Below are 18,646 nucleotides of genomic sequence, written 5' to 3'. Positions count from 1 at the left end.
TTAAGTCAAATAAAATCCTACAATTATGTTAAAGTTTAAAACACCACTATAAGGGGATGTAGCTCAAATGGTAGAGCGCTCGCTTTGCATGCGAGAGGTACAGGGTTCGATACCCTGCATCTCCATCTAATTTTTTTTTTTCTGTTATGTTTTCATCAACTCCACTTTTACCGGAAACTAGAAAACAAACAGAAAGACTCATTTTAGAGCAGACAATTTATGGTGGAATGTGTGAATATTAAATTTATTCTGTACCGATAAATTTCAATGAGAAAGACAAAAACCTAAAAAAATAAATGGATAGGAAGGAATAAATATAGTTTTAGATATATTCAATCAATCAATAAAATGTATACTCAAAATCCTAAGGTCCCCCTTGTATATATCTGGATTCTTGATAGCTACACCATTTACTTAATTGTCTAATGCATGTTTATATAAACAAAATGAAAAAGAGAACTTATAGTTATTTTTTAATTTATTTTTTAAAGAAATAGTTCTAAAAATAATAGAAAGAATATTGATTAAAAAAATTAACAAATTCAAAATTTGACTATAATTGCATCTCGAATGCAATGCTATTTTTGATATCAATTCTACTTTGACATGGAAAACATTTTTGATTGGACGTTAATTTTATGCTAAAAATAGAATTTTATTTGAATAGAATTTTAGTATTTAAATACAACTTGTAAAATTATTAATAAATTCATAATAAAAATAACATTAAAAAGGATTGTGTTAAAAATGGAATCATGCTTTTGAGATGAAATATTTTTGCACACCAATTGCTCCCAATTTATTGTTGAGGGTTGAAATGTTATAAATAATAATTCTAAATAGATCCATTACATTTATGCATAGAGACAATTTTGGTGGGTATGTTGTCTAATCATCAACAGGCAGGTCTCTTCATATGGGATATATAAATTGAGACTATGTATAGTGTTGGTTTTATTATTCATTTGCTACTATATAGATTACTTGGTCATGAATAAGGAAAAAAAATGCATATGTTCATGAATAAGAAGAGTGTGGTCTACCCACAGTCATACCCATTATGTGAATATTCCAACTATATTGTATTGCAAAGTATTCAATGCTATAAATATTGCAAGTCATGCTTTAGTTGTTTTGTTAATACATCCTAAGCTTACTAAATTGTTGATTTTGGTCAACCAATCTGGCCAAATTAATTTATATGGTTATTTAGTTTAAGTTTTGTTCTGTTATAGATTTTAAGACTTGTTTTGATTTTATTAATGGGTTTTTAGCCGTTTGGATTTATAAATTGTATATTCAGTTGTTTCAAGGTTTTTATCAAATTAGTTTAAACATAACTAATGGAACCAAAAAAGTTAACAGCGATCTATGAAATAAAATAAGTCAGAATATTCGTCATGGTAATAGTCCGGTAAATATTTAAATTAGACCTTATAAATATTTAAATTAGACCTTGTAACAGTTGAGAGCATAGATTGGATCTCTATATAATGACAGAAAATATAGTCAATATCAGAATTAAGCTTTTATTTTGCTGAAGTGAATCCTATATTTTATTTAAATAGATAGTGCATTTAGAGATGTTGCATAAAGAAAGTATAAGGTCTGGATCTCCTTTCTTGAGTGATTCTTTTTCTTAATGCTCGAGAATCATATATAACTGAATTTGATGAGGCTTAGATTTGACTTTATCTTCTTTTTTTTTTAAAATAAAATAAATTAGGTCGAGCGAATTTGGATAAAACTGTAATTTACCATTCATCAGTTATTATTAAAATTAAATTTCTCTTAAATTCAAATGAATATGAGAGTTCATGCTCACTTGATCTATATAAATTAAAAAATGCATATAAAAATATGCTCTAAAAAGTAAAAAAAAAAAACTCAATCAAATAATAAAAATTCTTCATGCTTTTTAATCACATTGGTAGAATTGTTTTTAAATATACAATTCGGAAATTCATTTTCTCCATTTAATAATTATTTAAATAAAAAATTAAATATTGAATCTTTAAACTAACCCAACTGAAAAAATATAGTAAAATAAAACATTTATTAATAACAGTTCAGAGAGCAACTTTAAAATTAATATATTAAGGAAAAAAACATTCATGAATAAAGAAAGAATTTCAAAAAATATATATATATATCTATATCTATACTATATATAAAAGTACGGAGGGGGGGGGGGACAGGCACATTTACGTTAATACCCTTAAATTTATGTAATTATTAATACATAATACTTATTTAGTTAAAATACTAACGATAGCTAAAATATTGCATGCAATCGTACACTATTAATGAAGAATACTAATTTGGTTAAAATACCTCCTACCATAGCTAAAATAGTGCATGTAAATACGCAATTGGACACTAAATTAGTGCTAATAGTGATTTAGTTATAATACCTCCAATATAAATTAAATATTGCTTGCAGCGGTGACACATCCATGGATGCTGATTACGTTTTTTAGTCTATATAAAATTTCTAACCATAGGTTCAACAATATATTTTAAAATTTGTATTAATTAAATATAAAACACCTACGATAATGCTAGATCTATAAAGATAGATTACAAGGCAAACAAATTTACATAAATATTCTTTTAATTTTATAAAATATAATTAGTAACTAAAAATTTATTGAGATAAATTCTAATTAAAATAAATTAATTTTAATAAATTATGAATAATTATTATTTGATATTTTTTATAAATAAGATAAATTATTTCTAATATAATTATTCTAATTTATAATAAATATAATTATCATTATTTGACGAGTTACACTACGAGCCACGTGTGAAACACGTAAAGCGACACTAGTACTTAAAAGAAACTCAATATATATATATATATATATATATATATATTTATAATTATTGTATCAAAATAAATATATTGATGCTAAATGAATAAAAAATGAACCATCACAGATTGATATAATTAATAGGTCAATTATCAAACTAAATTTTTTTAATAAAAACTGAAAACAAATTGGGGCATATAAGATTCCAAAGTCAAAAGAAACTAGTTTTGCAGATATACTAAAATTAATAAAAAAAATAAAAATATGTCTATAATTTATTTTTTAAAAATCAAATATATAATTTTGATGCACCCCAAAAATATACAAATGATATTAATTATCTTTTTATTAATTGGAGAAAGAAGAGCGAGCATTTGTGGAAAAATTTAAATATACGACCTTGATAGTTTACTTTTACAGTGTTTATGACATTTGAGTTACAACTTATTGGTAACGTCATTAATTTTATTTTAAAGTATTTAGATTAATAGTTTTAGTAAACTTAAATTAAGTTTAACCTATACAAACCATGCTCGTAAATTTAAGAACCGATGCGTTGCTCATTATTTTACCGTCTTCTCCTTTTCTTTTGCAATTTCTTTTTTTTTTTTTTTGAAATAAAAACTTCTATTAATCAAAAGCTGATTGATCAGCCAGTACATAGAATTTGATAATCGGAGGGACATGCCCCAACCAATTAGATAAACTAAAATAGTCATATGCTACCACATGAGATTTTCTATTGTAATTAAAACAATATATATGCATCTCAATTAAGCTAAAGTAGTCATGTGCTATCAAACTGATAATATTACAAAGCAAAGAGTTGTTGTTGAAGGCATCCATTACAACCTTTAAAATAAAGGGAATTAGATTAGTTTCGCTTGCCATGATAATACTAACTTTAATCGCACGACTGCTACAACTAGCAGCTATAACTTCATCATTAGAGCCCCTAATCACATTTTCAGTGACATATCTCTTCTCTTGAACATTAAAGACATCATCTATACTGACGCAAAACATACCGATATTTGGTGAAATCCGTCGTAAGATGGTGGGTATAATTGTTTTAGAGATCCAAATCGCTTGCATCGCAAAAAACAATTTCATCTCCAACGATGAAAAAAAACTATTCTTAATTTCGATTAGAATAGATCTAATAAAATTAAGATACTAAGATAGAAAATAATTTCTAGATCTAGACCAAAATTGGCCAAGAAAGAAATTTTATTCAAAATTAAAGACAAAAACTATGGAAAAAGGCTAAAAAACTGAATTTGAGAGATTGGGGAGGTGATTTTTGGCCAAGAATGACCAAAAACCACCTCCTAAATGAACAAAAAGGTAAAACTTACTAGGGTTTGAGAGGTTTCTCAAAAGAGAGAGACGGCTAGGGTTTTTTTTTTTATTGTATGTTTGCAAACATCTTAAGAACGAAAATAATTGCTTTTTTGTATGTTTGCAATTTCTTTTTTGTTGCCATTATTTTTGTCTAACATTTATAATGAAAAAAATATATAAATAAGATTCGTTCTTTGTTTTCATTTGTTCCTCTCCACTCATACTTTAGAATTTGATCACTTTCTTTCACTTATAAAGATTCCGATTAATACCAATTATCAAACCCCTCTTCTTCCAATTTCAAAACCCTAGCTTTTACCTGCTTCTCTCTTTTCATCTCTCTATTTCGCATCGCATCGCATCTACTTCAACAGGTATCCATATATGCTTTTGATTTTGTTTTTGAATCTGTTTTGCTAATTTTATTATGTCTGTAGATCTGTTTAAATCGATTGTAAAAGATCTCATATTTTTGTTTTGCTTCGAGAAAAAAATTGAAACCCTAGGTTATTATTGTTTATTCTTGTAAGTTTGAAGAGTTTTTTTAATTTCTTGGGTATATTCATGCGTGCACATGATTGGCTAGATTAATTGAGATGTAAAGATAGTTTTGTTTTCTTTAATTGTTATGCAAAAATGTAATTCTTGATAAAGTTTGTTACTTTTATGATTCTGTCATGCCGTACTTTTTATTTGATTAATTGGTTTTGTGTTTGGTTAGTCTGGGTATTTATTTGTATATGTAAGTTTGGTTCTTACACTGATTTAGGGTTTTGTTGCAGGTAGTAGCGATGTCGACTCCTTCAAGAAAGAGATTGATGAGAGATTTTAAGAGGTTGCAGCAAGACCCGCCTGCAGGGATCAGTGGGGCGCCTCAAGACAACAACATCATGCTTTGGAATGCTGTGATATTTGGGTATGTTTATTTGCTTACAATATTTTTACTCGTGTTATGGTTTGCAAATCTAGCTACTGCTAACTAAGACGTATTCTTTCTTTTTGTTTGGATTGCAGTCCTGATGATACTCCTTGGGATGGAGGTGAGTACTATTTTCTATAAAGTGGCTACATGAAAGAATGATGTGCCTAAATAGTATATTCATAAATATGTGAATCATCATTATGCCTAAGTATTGCACGTTTTGATTTTTGTGCACAATATAATATATTCTTGTGATATAAGTGAGACTTGAAATGCCTGCATGGTGCTTTTAGTTGTTCCATACTTCCTTAGGCTTTTTTGAATTGTTATTTAGAGCTTGGTATGCTGTTTTATTAATTCTAACACTGTTGCAATGAACACCTACTCGGGATTCCTGAAAGTATGAATATTGTGGCAACTATGTGTACGTATTTTATTTTCAAATCAATTCTAGGAAGCATGTATTTAGATGATTCTTATATCCTATTCTCTAGGATAGCTTGCCTGTTAGCATTAGAAATCATGAGTGTTCTATAATCATATGAATTTGCGTCGCCTACATGTGTTTTCTAAGTGACGATTCAGCTGTCCAGTTAAGAATTAAGAAATAAGCAAGTTTGAAGATAATTAAGTTTTTGAAGTTAATTTTTTTTTATCTAAACTCAAACGTGCTCCCGAACACAAAACATGGAACATTGGAATTCTCTTTTCTCTTTTGTTGGAGGGGGCTAAGTAGGGGCTGCGAGGTATTATCAGAAGAAACTGGCAGAGGCATATATTGCATGCCTGGGAGAAACCAAGAAAAGTGTCACAAGTTTTTATGTGGAGAGGAGGTGGAACCGTGGAAGCAACTGAGAATAATAAGAGACATGGTCCTCTAGACTACTTTAGTATCGTGAGATGATATAATTTAGCATGGATAAAGTTTTAAGCCTTCCATATTCTAAAACCAACTCCATGTTTTGCCATGCACAACCTGTTCAAAATCTAGCATTAAACTTGTATATGTGCATTTATATTCTTACATATGCCCTTTTATGTGTACTTGAAACCAATTTGAAATGTTTAAATGAGTCGAGGCTGAGAATAATAAGAGATTCTAGACTAATTTAGGGTTGTGAGATGGGATAATTTTCATATTCTAAAATCAACTCCGAGCTTTGCCATGCACAACCTTTATAAAATCTAGTGTTAGACTTGTATATGTGCATTTATATTCCTTACACGTGTACTTTTATATGTACTCATTTCTTGCCTGCTATGTCATACGAGTTTCACTTAAAAGAATAAAGCTTAGCTATTTTTCCCCCTTTTAACAGAATTAAGCTATAATATATAGTTGTGAATCACTAAATAAAAGCTTAGCTGATTTGACATTTGCAAGTTGTTTTGGAAATGGCTTGTCAAGTTATATTCATCCTTTAGGTGACGCAACCAGGGGTGACAAAAAAGACAATGCATGAATCTCTGTGCCTAGGATTCATTATTCCATCTTCAACTGTACAAATTTAGATAATGTACACAAATAAAAAAAAAATTGCGTTTTTCAGGTACGTTCAAGTTGACTCTACAGTTTAGTGAGGATTATCCAAACAAACCACCAACTGTGCGATTTGTTTCTCGGATGTTCCATCCAAATAGTAAGTTAGAGCAAGAATTATTAGATTTAACATCCGAATTTGAATTGTTTGTGCTTGTGATGGTGTTGTCTCTAATGTTGCTCTGGATCTCATCAGTTTATGCAGATGGAAGTATCTGTTTGGATATTTTACAAAATCAGTGGAGTCCTATTTATGATGTCGCAGCTATACTCACATCCATACAGGTAAAGATACATGCTCATCATTCAATTTTTTTTTTGTGAACTTCCAATTTGAGCACATATGCGATGTCACAAAAGCTTTATGCTTAAAAATTATATTCAACTGCATTTGCCAAATATGTCAAGACGTATTAGGTGAATAGTCCCCTTAAGGTTGTATATCATTATATCTTTATCATCTTTAGCCATAGTTGGTTCCTTCTCTCATATTCAATAAAATGTTTTTAACTACATTATGAGCCTTCACATGTCACATCCCATTTTGATGAGGTTACTTAAACTATTAGTTCAGATAATAGTCAGTCTTTTTCAGGTCTTAAGACAATAGTCGGTTGAAGATGTCTGACTACGTTTTACCCATATGTACCCCTTTGTCTAGAAAAGGAGATTATAAAAGGGGAGTTGAAGGATCTATCTACAGAGGTTTCCAAGTTTTGATTGTAGTGATTAAAAATTATTGAGAAAGTGGTGTTAATGGACCTTGAGATGCCCTACTCTCAGATTGATAATGTTTTTATAATAGCAATTTCTCTATAACCCAAGCCGGGGGAATGACACTAGGATTCTGTAGGCATAAAGGCTTTAAAACCCCTAGCAAGGAACATGCTTGGAAAAACATCAGATCAGAAATATGATGGCGTTAGATATCCTCAACCCACACACCTGTTATTAATAAGAATCGATAAATTGCAAGGAAATCACAGTTTAGATCTTCATATATTCAATCCTGTAATTTTCAAGTTAACCAAATAATGCCATCTTATATGAACATAAAAATTAGCACAGGATGCTTTATGGTTTCTGAAATGCCCAACTCGGTTTCTCAAAATGTCCAACTCCTACCTACAGCCGTAGAAGGAATCAAACCTATTTCCGGTATTTTGTAAATGGCAAATGTTATTTTAACTTCATCATCTTCATGAGATGCTTGAAGATGGTATCAGTAAGCGATAATGAATAACTGTTTGTTTAACTAGTGCACTGATTCAAATGGTTTTGAAGCTATATGATATATAGTGGACTTAGAGAATCTTCCTGGCCAAGAACTTGTTTTTTTTTATAAATTTTCTAGTTTTTACAAATATAAATGGAATTTGTGTGCATAAAAAATAAGATGTTAAGCATTATTTTACAATTTTTGCTGTTTCATATTTTCACATGATAACCGAGACCATATTGTCTGTTGTTGCAGTCATTGCTGTGTGACCCCAATCCCAATTCTCCTGCAAATTCAGAAGCTGCCCGGATGTTCAGTGAAAACAAGCGGGAGTACAATCGCAGAGTCAGGGAGATTGTGGAGCAGAGCTGGACGGCAGACTAATCTTTGAGCTCTGGTGGCACAGTTCAAGACTGTGTAAAGCTTTGGAGGCATGCAATAAAGTGGCGTGGCCATTAAGATTCATCTTGTTAGTTCTATCCTGTACCCTTGGCTTCTCTACGGGTTACTTTCTCTCTGCTTTAGTGTGACTTTTCCTTATTGCGTGTCTTTAAGCTTCTTGTAAAATAGAAAATTTGTGCATCAATTTGTACTGAATTGTTATGACTTTGTGCTTCAATGTATAAGCTGTTTGACTGGTTTTTCAATTGTGATTTAGACTGTCAATTATCTTATGGAGGGGTTAATAGAAAATTACCTTAACAGACTGTTGATATTTTTATCCTGCCTCAGTTTTGATGTCATTTTTACTGCAGTGACATCTAGTCACAGTTCATCTCTCGATGAGTACTAAAATAATATTGGTAAATTTAGGATTTGTTTTGCCAGAGGTAACAACAAGCAATTAAATTGTATTCCCTTTGTCCCAAATTAATAGTCAGTTTAGGACAAATATAATTAAGAAATTTAGTATCCATGTAAAATGAGTAATTTTAAAAACATAATTACACTTGTCATTATTTAATGTAGTGTTGATTTTGTTTTTTAATGGGTTTTACTCTCTTTTTAATGTATATATTATAATTAATGAGGATATATATGTCATTTAAGCATTCAAGTAATAAATTACCGCCCATAATTTGGATAAAGAAACTTAGAATAATGCTTATCAATTTGGGACGGAGGGAGTATATGAAAGGGGGAGATTGCTGAAAAATTGCAATTGTAAATTCTTTTTATGTCGTAAATAATGTCAGTGATGAAATTTAGTTAATTAGAATTTTTAAACATTCAGTGATGTATATAATATTATGAGCTTTGTCCATGGATATGTTGTATGAAAGTATTTTTCAATTTATCGTTCCCAGAATCATAAGTATAGACAGCACATGATCAAGAAGAAACTTCAATTTATGTGGTATGGAAAATCTTTTAAGTAGTATGGCAAAACTTGGCTTCTTTTTATGTCAGCAATAAATTAGTTAATCAGAGATAATACTTAACAATAATAAGCCAAATAATAATCTGTAATTAATTCATGAAATACCAATTGTATGATCAATACCCACAAACTTCAAAATGCATACAGAAAACAAATGAATATGTCTTAACTTCACACCAGATATAAGTAACTCTATGCTATACAAAGTAAAAGCCCCCACTTCAAAAAACACTGAAGACAAGCACCACAAGAGTATGAGAATGATATGACTTTGTAGATTGCTGCATGATAGACTAACAGACTTCTACCGTGCTCATCTCATCCATTGCCGGATCATTCTGCACCGGGTAATGATGCTATAAGCAAAAAACGAAAAAGCTGAAGGTTGGAAACTACAAATAAAAAAATAAATCCTCAATTACCATATTTTCTTTGTCCTCTTCAGGTGTAATGGCAGCTTTTGGAGGGCTAACTGAACCTATAAAATGTAGGTGATTGTTAGCATTTAGAATCAACAAAAAACTAACAATATTTCTGTGAAGATTAACTAAATTTTGTTGTTACCTTCTTCTTCTGTAGCAGATTTCTGTCCTTGTTTCTTCATTTTTTCGGTTTTCTTGCCAGTTTCTTGCTTGTATGTATTTGGCCTTTGAGGTTTCTTCTGTGAATTACGACCAGCATTATCTTTAACTGATGGCGAATTAGCAATATTCTTGTTCTGAGTTGACCTGGTCCTGATAGCAGAAGCATTCTTCTGAATAATTTCTTTTTTAGATGGCTCGGTGCCAGATGTAACTTGTGGAGTGTCAGCATTTAATGACCTAGGCTTCAGTTTCCTAGTTTCAATTGTAGAAGATGAGCTGCGAACTTCATCATCAGAAGATCGAGTTCCCTCTTCAAGATTTTGAGAACAAGTTTCAGAAACCTGCACCTGCTCTTGATTGTCTACTATATTGTAGCTCTCAAATAATTCTTTCACTGCTTCTCCAATTTCACTAAGTTCATGACGACGCACATATGATTTAAGCTCATCCCTCATTCGTTGAATAGGCTAAACAACACCACAATATTATCAAACATCAAATTTTGTCAACAGATAAGTAAAACAATTGCAAGAATTCAAGTTAGCACCAAAATCCGCATACCTCGCATCCAGCTTCTAGAGCAAGCTTGAAAAATCCAAGCGAAATAGAGTGCTTAGCGGCCGTTTCAGAGAGCTTAATCTGTGTCATCCAATAAGAAGCTGAAGCCAGTGCATTAAACTTCTTTCTGCTGGAAGTTCTGGAAACATCAGACAGAGGCGTCTCACTTTTCCCTTGAGCATTAGTCGATCGTTTTGCTCTGGTCTCAGATATAGGGGTTATGGTGCCAACTGCTTTAGTATGTATAGCAACCCCTGACTTAGAAGGGACAGACAGCCTTCTGGGTGGCTTAGCAGATGATCTTTCCTTACCAGAAAGATTAAGAACATCTACACTCTTACTTACACTCGACGGAGTCCTTCCCCTGAAAATTCGAATAAAAACTAACTTCAGTTTTAATAGACTGCATCAGTTGAGACAAAAAGAAAAGAATGTTATAAACTAAGGTTCATAGGCAACCTTCTAAGAGAATTGTCAACCTCGAAATGAAATATGCGAGGAATTAAAGGCCTAAAATAAGATGAAATCGCGGAATAAAACTGCAAAATTTCCTAAATGGATAATTTTCTAAATGCAACAGGCACATTACTAGACACAATCTATTGTACAGATCAAATGCTAACTAATTGAAAGGCATAAAACTACCAAGGATCCTAAACGAAACGAATATACATTAAAAAATTTCAAATACGACAAATATTATGGACCGAAGGAGGGAGTATAATCAATCAATCAATCAATACCTAATTTTGCCACGACGTATCACTTTATAAATAAATAAAAAACAAATCGGTGATGGAATCAGATCAAATCATAACTTGATTTTTTTAAGCTTAAGATAAATGATAACATTAAATCATAGCTTGTTTTTCAATTCTCAAACGTATAAACATCAAATTAATATATATATATAAAAAAACAGAGAAAATTTTCACATACAGAACAAATTCATTACCTCTTAGAAACAGAAGGATTGGAGACTTCGCCGCCGGGTGTCTTCTCCTCTTTCACCTTCGTCGCCGATCTCAACGGATACCTTAATTTTGATTTCCCTATAAAAACACTAAAAATTTAACAAACAAATAAAATGATCACACAAATATTTTAACGAATCAAATTACTATTATTATTACCAGGAACAGCAGAACCAACAGAAGCAGGCTGTTGCTCTTTCACTATCTCTTCCATATCTAACAAAAATTCCTTTAAATTCAATTATCAAAGTTCACGAATCTACAGAGTGAGATCGGTTTTTAAGACAAAATATTACAACTTTTGATTTTATAAATGACAATAAGATAAAACCGTTCTGTTTTATATTCTTGATTTCTGTCTTTTGAGCGGGAAAATTTAAGATGCTCAAATTTTCAATTTCTTTTCACATTTAAATCACGATCTCTGTGATCAACTCGCTCTGTGTGTTCGCCACCTGGCGAATATTACACGTGGCTCGCTGTGATGGAAAGTACTGAGTTTTTGAGTGTGGCTTTGATGGATGGGAATGAAATGAAATAAATTTTGAACGGCGAGGCGCGTTGTTGTGGGACCGTTTTACTTGAGAAAACGTTCAAAATTTTGATCAATGAGTGTGTGGAATTTGAAATTTAAAATCTTGATGCCGTTGATATTGGAAAGTGGGGAACTGTTTTTTGACGGTTGAGATTTGGAATCCGGGTGGGCTTTTGTCTTTGTATCTGATGATTCATCACTTGATCTTTGTGGGCTTTTGAGTGGGCCATTTTACCCATCTACTGCATTTATTCACTGGGCTAGGGATTGTCTACTATGAATGGGGAACATCAAATTTAATTTATCATGAAAATTAATTTCTGTTGCATTTTTTTTTTGACAAGTCAATATGAGATTATAAAATTAGAGATCTGGGATCTCTACTGTAACTCTTTATTTTCAGATTCAACATCGTCTTTGTTTTATATCGTCTTTATTATGAATAATGAATGGTTGTCGTATTTAATTTCAAATGGGTGGCAATAAATATTTATGTGCCAAAATCATTTTATACGTATATATATATATATATATGTGTGTGTGTGTGTGTGTGTGTGTGTGTGTGTGTGTGTGTGTGTGTGTGTGTGTGTGTGATTTTAAATGATTGCTAAACTATTGTGGGAATTAAAAGAGATATTAGCATAAATTTCTCATAAATTACTTGAAGACATATTACCAAAACTTTTAGGGAAAATCAAAATTATTTTAATATTTATTTCTTTTAATTAATTCTTCCATTTCATAATGTCAATTATATATATATATATATTAAGAAAAATAATTGTTATTGTTAGAATAATGTATTTTTATATTACATCTCTTATTAACAAAATATTTCTCATTAAAAATCTAAGAATTTTAGGTACTTATTTAATAACCAAAAATATAATGAAAATCAATAAATATATTACAATTTTAAAAAGACAAAAAATCTATTTTTTGAGACTTGACAAGAAATACAAATAATTGTGTACTTATGGGATGGATGAGTATTATCATAAGTTGATGAGGAAATTATGAACTCTTAATGCATACTTGTCCCATAATGGTGAAATGATGGTAAATTCAACAAAATTACTAACAATATGGGCATGGTTGATTGTGGTGATGTAGGTTGTTGGCAGATGAAGTGTATGATTTTTATTTTTATTTTTATTTAGAAGTGAAGTGTTTGATTAGTGGGTGTGTACTTTATGTTATTGAACTAACAACGTTATCATCTTATAATGATGCTCTTTAAGGATTACATTGTAAATATATTACTAGTATTATTGACATTCTTTTTGTTATTAAACAGTTTAAGCACTTATTAATTAAACATTGTTTGATAACGTACATATATTAAATTCAATTTAGTTTATTTAATTAAGTTGAACATAGCTCAAAATAAAAAGTCAAAAATACTAGCTTAAAATTGATGTTGAAAATTTAAAATTGTTAATTTTTTTTTAATTTTTTTTTGAAATAATTTAATAATTTTAATTTTAATAATAAAATATCAAAAACTATTCATAAGTCTTCATGTCATTTCTTAATAATATTGACTATTTTATCTGTATATAGGGGTGTCAAAATGGGTCATGACACGATAACACGATTCGTCCAACCCGTAAGTTTGGCGAATCCGGGTTGAGGCTTAGCTGGTTCGTGTCGAAAACGTGTCAACCCGTTTATGACACGAAATAAATGGGTCGTGTCACGGGTTGACTCGCGAACCCATCTAACCCACCTAACCCGTTTATAAATTTTATTATTTTTATAATAATATAAAAATAAAATAGTTATAATCATAAAAAATATATAGTAAAATTACTAAATTAATTATATTAATATAAAAATAAATAAATTTTATTAAAATTTTATAATTTGAAAATTAATTGATAAATTCGAGGTTAAAATTATATTTATATGATTTAAAAAATTCTTAAATGTTAAGTGGGTCGTGTTAGTCGTGTCGTGTTAGCCGTGTAATTGTGTTAATCGTGTTAGCCATTTATCTTAACGTGTTAATCGTGTCGTGTCGTGTCACTCGTTTAAAATTCGTGTCGTGTTAGGGTTGGGAATTTTGACAAGATTAGTTAAATGGGTCGTGTTCGTGTTGACCCTAATCGTGTCACCAGAGTGGGTCGACACGACACGAACACGACCCGCCAACCCATTTTGACACCCCTGTCTGTATAGATCTATATAGATATAATTTTTTTAATTTAAATATTATCATAATACATTATCAATCATACCAATGTACAAAATACATAAGTAAAACAGTAAAAGAATGTCAACAGTACTCGTATTTGCAATAGAATCAATAATTAGGGATGGCAATGGGGAGGGAATTCCCCGATCCTCATGGGGACCCGCCCCTAATGGGGCGGGGAATCCCCACCAATTGTCCCCATGAGTACGGGGATGGGTGAATATCGTGGATGGGGACGGGACGGGGAGTGTAGTCCCCACTCCATGGGGATCCCCATCCCTGTCTCCATGGGGACCCGATTTAGTTTTATATAATTTATTACACTTTTTAATATATCAGCCATAATTTTTAATAATTTTATTTAATTATCAGAATATTAAGTAATGATTTTTAACGATTTTTTATTTTATTTTAATTATATTATTTTTATATTTAAAATTGCTGAATATTTTAGACGATTAATTAATTTTTGGATAGTTTAATTTATAATTTTTTATTATTATTAATATTGAACAGGTCATATTTTTTTCTTAAATGTTTCATGAAAATAATAAAAATATTTAAATATTTATATTAGAATTAGACGGGGATGTGGGGATCCCCATGGAGATGGGGAATCCACGGGTACGGGGATGGGGATGAATTAAACCCCATCAAATAAATGGGGACGGGGACGGGGATGGGGATAACTTCCCCACCCCCACCCCGCCCCATTGCCATCCCTATCAATAATGGCTTAATACATAATTTGACCCCTGAACTTGTACCCTTTTACCCATCTAACCTCTAAACTTAACGTCTCACCTATTGAACCCCTGAACTTGTTAAATAATCCGATTTGACCCCCGAACTTGATAAATACGTAAATATTCAACCCCTCTGTACACAATTTCTTCTAGAACGTTTCAAGTGACAGGTGGACACGAAGGCTTCAATATTTGCATATTTATCAAGTTCAGGGTCAAATAGGATTATTTAACAAGTTCATAGGTTCGATAGGTGAGACGTTAAGTTTAGGGGTTAGATGGGTAAAAGGGTACAAGTTCAGAGGTCAAACTATGTATTAAGCCCTTGAAACATTATAGAAGAAATTGTGTATGGAGGGGTTCAATGTTTACGTATTTATCAAGTTCGGGGGTCAAATCGGGTTATTTAACAAGTTCAGGAGTTCGATAGGTGAGACGTTAAGTTTGTGGGTTAGATGGGTAAAAGGGTACAAGTTTAGGGGTCAAACTATGTATTAAGCCAATCAATAATTATCTATATAGGATGTCAATAATACTAATAATAATAAAACATTTTAAAGATATAATAATAAAACTTTTAACACATACTACTTTTTCTAAAAATTTCATCTTCATCCTCTAAAGAATGGGAGAAGATGATTATTCGGTTACGATCGGAAATCACCTCCTGTCTGGCCATAAATAATGAATAATATATCGTTAGCTCTCCGATATGGAGTTTATCCTTTTTCTTGAAGGAATTTTTGATGGTTTTATATTTCATTTTGTGTTGTGTTTCTTAAATCTCTCAAAAATTTCTAGTGGTTGTTCGGGTTTTACAGTTAATTTCTTCTAGAATTTTAAAGAATTTTTCTATTAAACTTCATAGAATTCCATGGACAAATATGATCAGAAATACTCAATTTTAACAGATCTAGCGGTTTTAAGGTCTAATCGGAATTGGTTTAAACTCAAGATCCTCGCACGCAACGTGACTTCGTTCCTATCATTTGGCGAGATCAACAACTTGTTTTTTTTATTTTCGATTAATTTTTTTTATTTGTTGTTGTTACTGTGCTTATTTTCTTTTGTTATTTATTAAGTTTTTGATAGATTAGAGTTCGAAAAATTATATAGTTCAATCTTGTCATATGATTTTTTAAATTGTATATTGATCTTATTCTAATGGATTCTAATTTTTGAAAAATGTTTAATAAAATAATAATAATAATATGTTTATAGTAAAATCAATAATTATTTGTATATAGATGATTAATTTATTTTTTAATATTGATCAATAATTATTTAACATGATAAATTGTTTATAGAAAGTGAAAAATTTACACAAAGGTTTCATTTTTTATTAACCAAGTAACAATTCATAAAAAAAGTTAGTAGATGAAAATCAATGAAAAAACTTCTAGCTATAAGTAACGAGTCTTATGCACTTAAGTCTTAATCTGATTAACTATATTTTATTATTATTACAAAATTAGAAAACTAGTTATCTGAATGTAAATTAACTTATTACTATAAAATATTCTATTATTATCATTATTAGTATTAATTAAAGGCATAATCACTCAAAAACCCCTCACCTTTAAACTTTTTTTCAATTCCACCCCGACGTTGAAAATTTGTCAATTTTATCCACTTTTGAATTTTCCGTTTTCAATTGTACCCCAATATTTTAATTTTTGTTAATTTTTTTACTTAAATGATGAAATCATTCAATTAATTAAGTCTAAACATGAAATTAAATTCTTTTTTATTCAAAAAAGTATAAATAAGTCCTTTATTTTTAAAAACTAACTAAAAACCATAATCAAATTAACACTAATTTAAATTCTTAATTAATTTAACTAAATTTAAATAAATTTTTAAAATATACAATTAATATATGCGAGACATGGAGAATGTTTTAAACAAATTTCCAAACGCAAAAAACGTTAATTTAATTTTTCAGGGTACAATTGAAACACAAAAATGCAAAATATGGTAAAATTGACAAATTTTCAACGTCAGGGTATGATTGAAAAGAGGCTAAAAGGTCGGGGTTTTTTAAGACATTAAGCCTTAATTAAAACTAATTTATATATAAGATATTAAATTTAATTGATATACTTTTGTATTCAAAGTATATTTATTAATCTTAGTTACTATAATTATAGATATATTAATTAATCTTTACTTATTTATTATTTAAAGAGTGTGGCAGTTGACAGCAGTCACTACTCATTACTGATCTTGCCTGCCTGCATAATCCATACCCACGACATGCGCCACCACCACCCGGTCCACCACTAACAAACTCCCTCTCCTGCACCACCTTCCAACTTCCTCATTTTAACCACGCGCCACCATAAAACTTTGTCGGTTAACTCTCGCTCAAACTCACTCGCTTATTAAAGCGTGGGAGTGGGACAATGGTAGCTGGATAGAGGGTATACATGTAATTTGATTTATGCGTTAGAATAAAGAAGCCGGGACACTTGTTTTTGAAGTAACTGCACTTTGGTACTCCTAGCTTTAAATGTGGCTATCATTATCTACACTCACGCTCACACTAATTTTTGGCATTTATAAATTGTTTGATTTGCAATTTTTTTTTCCCTTTTTTCTTCATTTGTTTATGCAAGGAACAATATAATTTTTATATGCAAATTCTTTATTTAGTAAAATGGAGAAATTCTTAGGTAGACTCAGTCCACCACGTCATCTATGGACTAATCCTATCACATAATGACACGTCATTAAAATGATGGCAATCTTGTAAATTCGTTTATTACTGATTTACACATTTGAATAGTAATATTACAAGATTGTCATTATTTTAATGATGTGTCATTATGTGATAGGATTAGTCCATAAATGACGTGGTGGACTGAGCCTACCTAAGAATTTCTCAGTAAAATGATGACAATTTTAATGGTTTTTCTCAGTTGTGAAGATTTTAACAGGATAAGATAAGGTGCTATAAAATGCATTACATTCTTTAGCATATCAACCACTCCCTCTAGACATTTCAAAATAAATACAACTATTATAAAATTTAGTTTTTATTTATGAATATACAATTTAGTTTATTTGAATAAAGTGAGATAGTTTATAAAACTATTTCTTGATCTAATATTTTTATATCTATTAGAAAAAAAATTAATATATTTATTATAATTGATGTGGATATATATGATATTTAATTATTTAAACAATAATAGAGCGCTATAATTTAGGGTAGAAATCTAAAATAATGTCTATCCGTTTTAAATTTTAAAAGTATTCTTTTATATAATAATAAACATAGAATTTTCAAAAAAAATATAAAATTTTATTATCTTTTTTTATAAAATTCCACATGTTAACAAAAAATTCCTCATTCCATATTCAATTTTGTATAACCACTTGGTGTATAGAAATAATAATGACAATTTACTTGTTGATTATTTTATTTAAAACAAAGAAAAAAAGACATTAATTTTTCTTTTTTTTTGAGCGGATTAAAAAATTATGTAATTTATGTCCATTCTCATGCTGACTCGAATTTAAAATTTATTGATTTTATGTGAAATTCTCTTTCACTCGAGTTAATTCATCTAAATAAAACATTCAGTTTATTAATTTTGAATAATAAAAATTAAAAATATTAATGTAATTAATGAAATCTCAAGTTCAAAATTATTTTATTGAGAATTTAGAAATTGTAATTAAATAATTTAATACACATAATATACAAAAAAATTATAAACGTCTAAACACAAAACAGGAACGGTGGAGATGAGCAAGCCTAGAGTACTATAATAAACACAGCAACACGAAATTACAAGCATCTTTTTGAGATAGTATAATTTTTT

General features: G+C 29.9%; 2 protein-coding genes and 1 non-coding gene across 4 annotated transcripts; 2 read left to right on the top strand and 1 right to left on the bottom strand.

The window, feature by feature from the left end:
- Nucleotides 1-52: 52 nt before the first annotated feature.
- Nucleotides 53-125, top strand: TRNAA-UGC (transfer RNA alanine (anticodon UGC)). Its single transcript has one exon. It is a non-coding gene; the product is annotated as a tRNA-Ala (tRNA).
- Nucleotides 126-4,355: 4,230 nt separating this feature from the next.
- On the top strand, nucleotides 4,356-8,488 carry LOC126673616 (ubiquitin-conjugating enzyme E2 2). 2 transcript variants are annotated; one of them, XM_050367828.2, is made up of 6 exons: nucleotides 4,356-4,534; nucleotides 4,930-5,076; nucleotides 5,175-5,200; nucleotides 6,633-6,722; nucleotides 6,819-6,907; nucleotides 8,097-8,488. In XM_050367828.2, exons 2-6 carry the CDS (start codon nucleotides 4,952-4,954, stop codon nucleotides 8,223-8,225), a joined length of 459 nt encoding a protein of 152 aa, XP_050223785.1. In that variant the 5' UTR covers nucleotides 4,356-4,534; nucleotides 4,930-4,951; the 3' UTR covers nucleotides 8,226-8,488. The 2 variants fall into 2 exon arrangements, with proteins under 2 accessions (XP_050223785.1, XP_050223784.1); XM_050367827.2 differs by having other exon boundaries at nucleotides 4,358-4,534; nucleotides 4,943-5,076.
- An 801-nt stretch (nucleotides 8,489-9,289) lies between these two features.
- On the bottom strand, nucleotides 9,290-11,660 carry LOC126671035 (uncharacterized). The gene is made up of 6 exons (XM_050364726.2): nucleotides 11,498-11,660; nucleotides 11,320-11,416; nucleotides 10,368-10,728; nucleotides 9,787-10,273; nucleotides 9,645-9,700; nucleotides 9,290-9,560 (listed from the first exon to the last, which is right to left on the bottom strand). The coding sequence occupies exons 1-6, from the start codon at nucleotides 11,550-11,552 to the stop codon at nucleotides 9,516-9,518; spliced, it is 1,101 nt and encodes a 366-aa protein (XP_050220683.1). The 5' UTR covers nucleotides 11,553-11,660; the 3' UTR covers nucleotides 9,290-9,515.
- Nucleotides 11,661-18,646: the final 6,986 nt, after the last annotated feature.

This window comes from Mercurialis annua, linkage group LG3, assembly GCF_937616625.2.
Source record: "Mercurialis annua linkage group LG3, ddMerAnnu1.2, whole genome shotgun sequence".
Taxonomy (NCBI): domain Eukaryota; kingdom Viridiplantae; phylum Streptophyta; class Magnoliopsida; order Malpighiales; family Euphorbiaceae; genus Mercurialis; species Mercurialis annua.
Note: the sequence above shows the minus strand (reverse complement) of the source record. Positions and strands in the feature narration are given on the sequence as shown.

Bases quoted from the DNA above. Each gene is read 5' to 3' on its own strand.
- LOC126673616 (XM_050367828.2), top strand. From the start codon at position 4,952: ATGTCGACTCCTTCAAGAAAGAGATTGATGAGAGATTTTAAGAGGTTG. The intron at 5,201-6,632 runs GTGAGTACTATT...TGCGTTTTTCAG, and splicing joins TGATACTCCTTGGGATGGAG to GTACGTTCAAGTTGACTCTA. The intron at 6,908-8,096 runs GTAAAGATACAT...CTGTTGTTGCAG, and splicing joins CTATACTCACATCCATACAG to TCATTGCTGTGTGACCCCAA.
- LOC126671035 (XM_050364726.2), bottom strand. From the start codon at position 11,552: ATGGAAGAGATAGTGAAAGAGCAACAGCCTGCTTCTGTTGGTTCTGCT. The intron at 11,417-11,497 runs GTAATAATAATA...GTGTTTTTATAG, and splicing joins TGTTGGTTCTGCTGTTCCTG to GGAAATCAAAATTAAGGTAT. The intron at 9,701-9,786 runs GTAACAACAAAA...TACATTTTATAG, and splicing joins ATCTGCTACAGAAGAAGAAG to GTTCAGTTAGCCCTCCAAAA.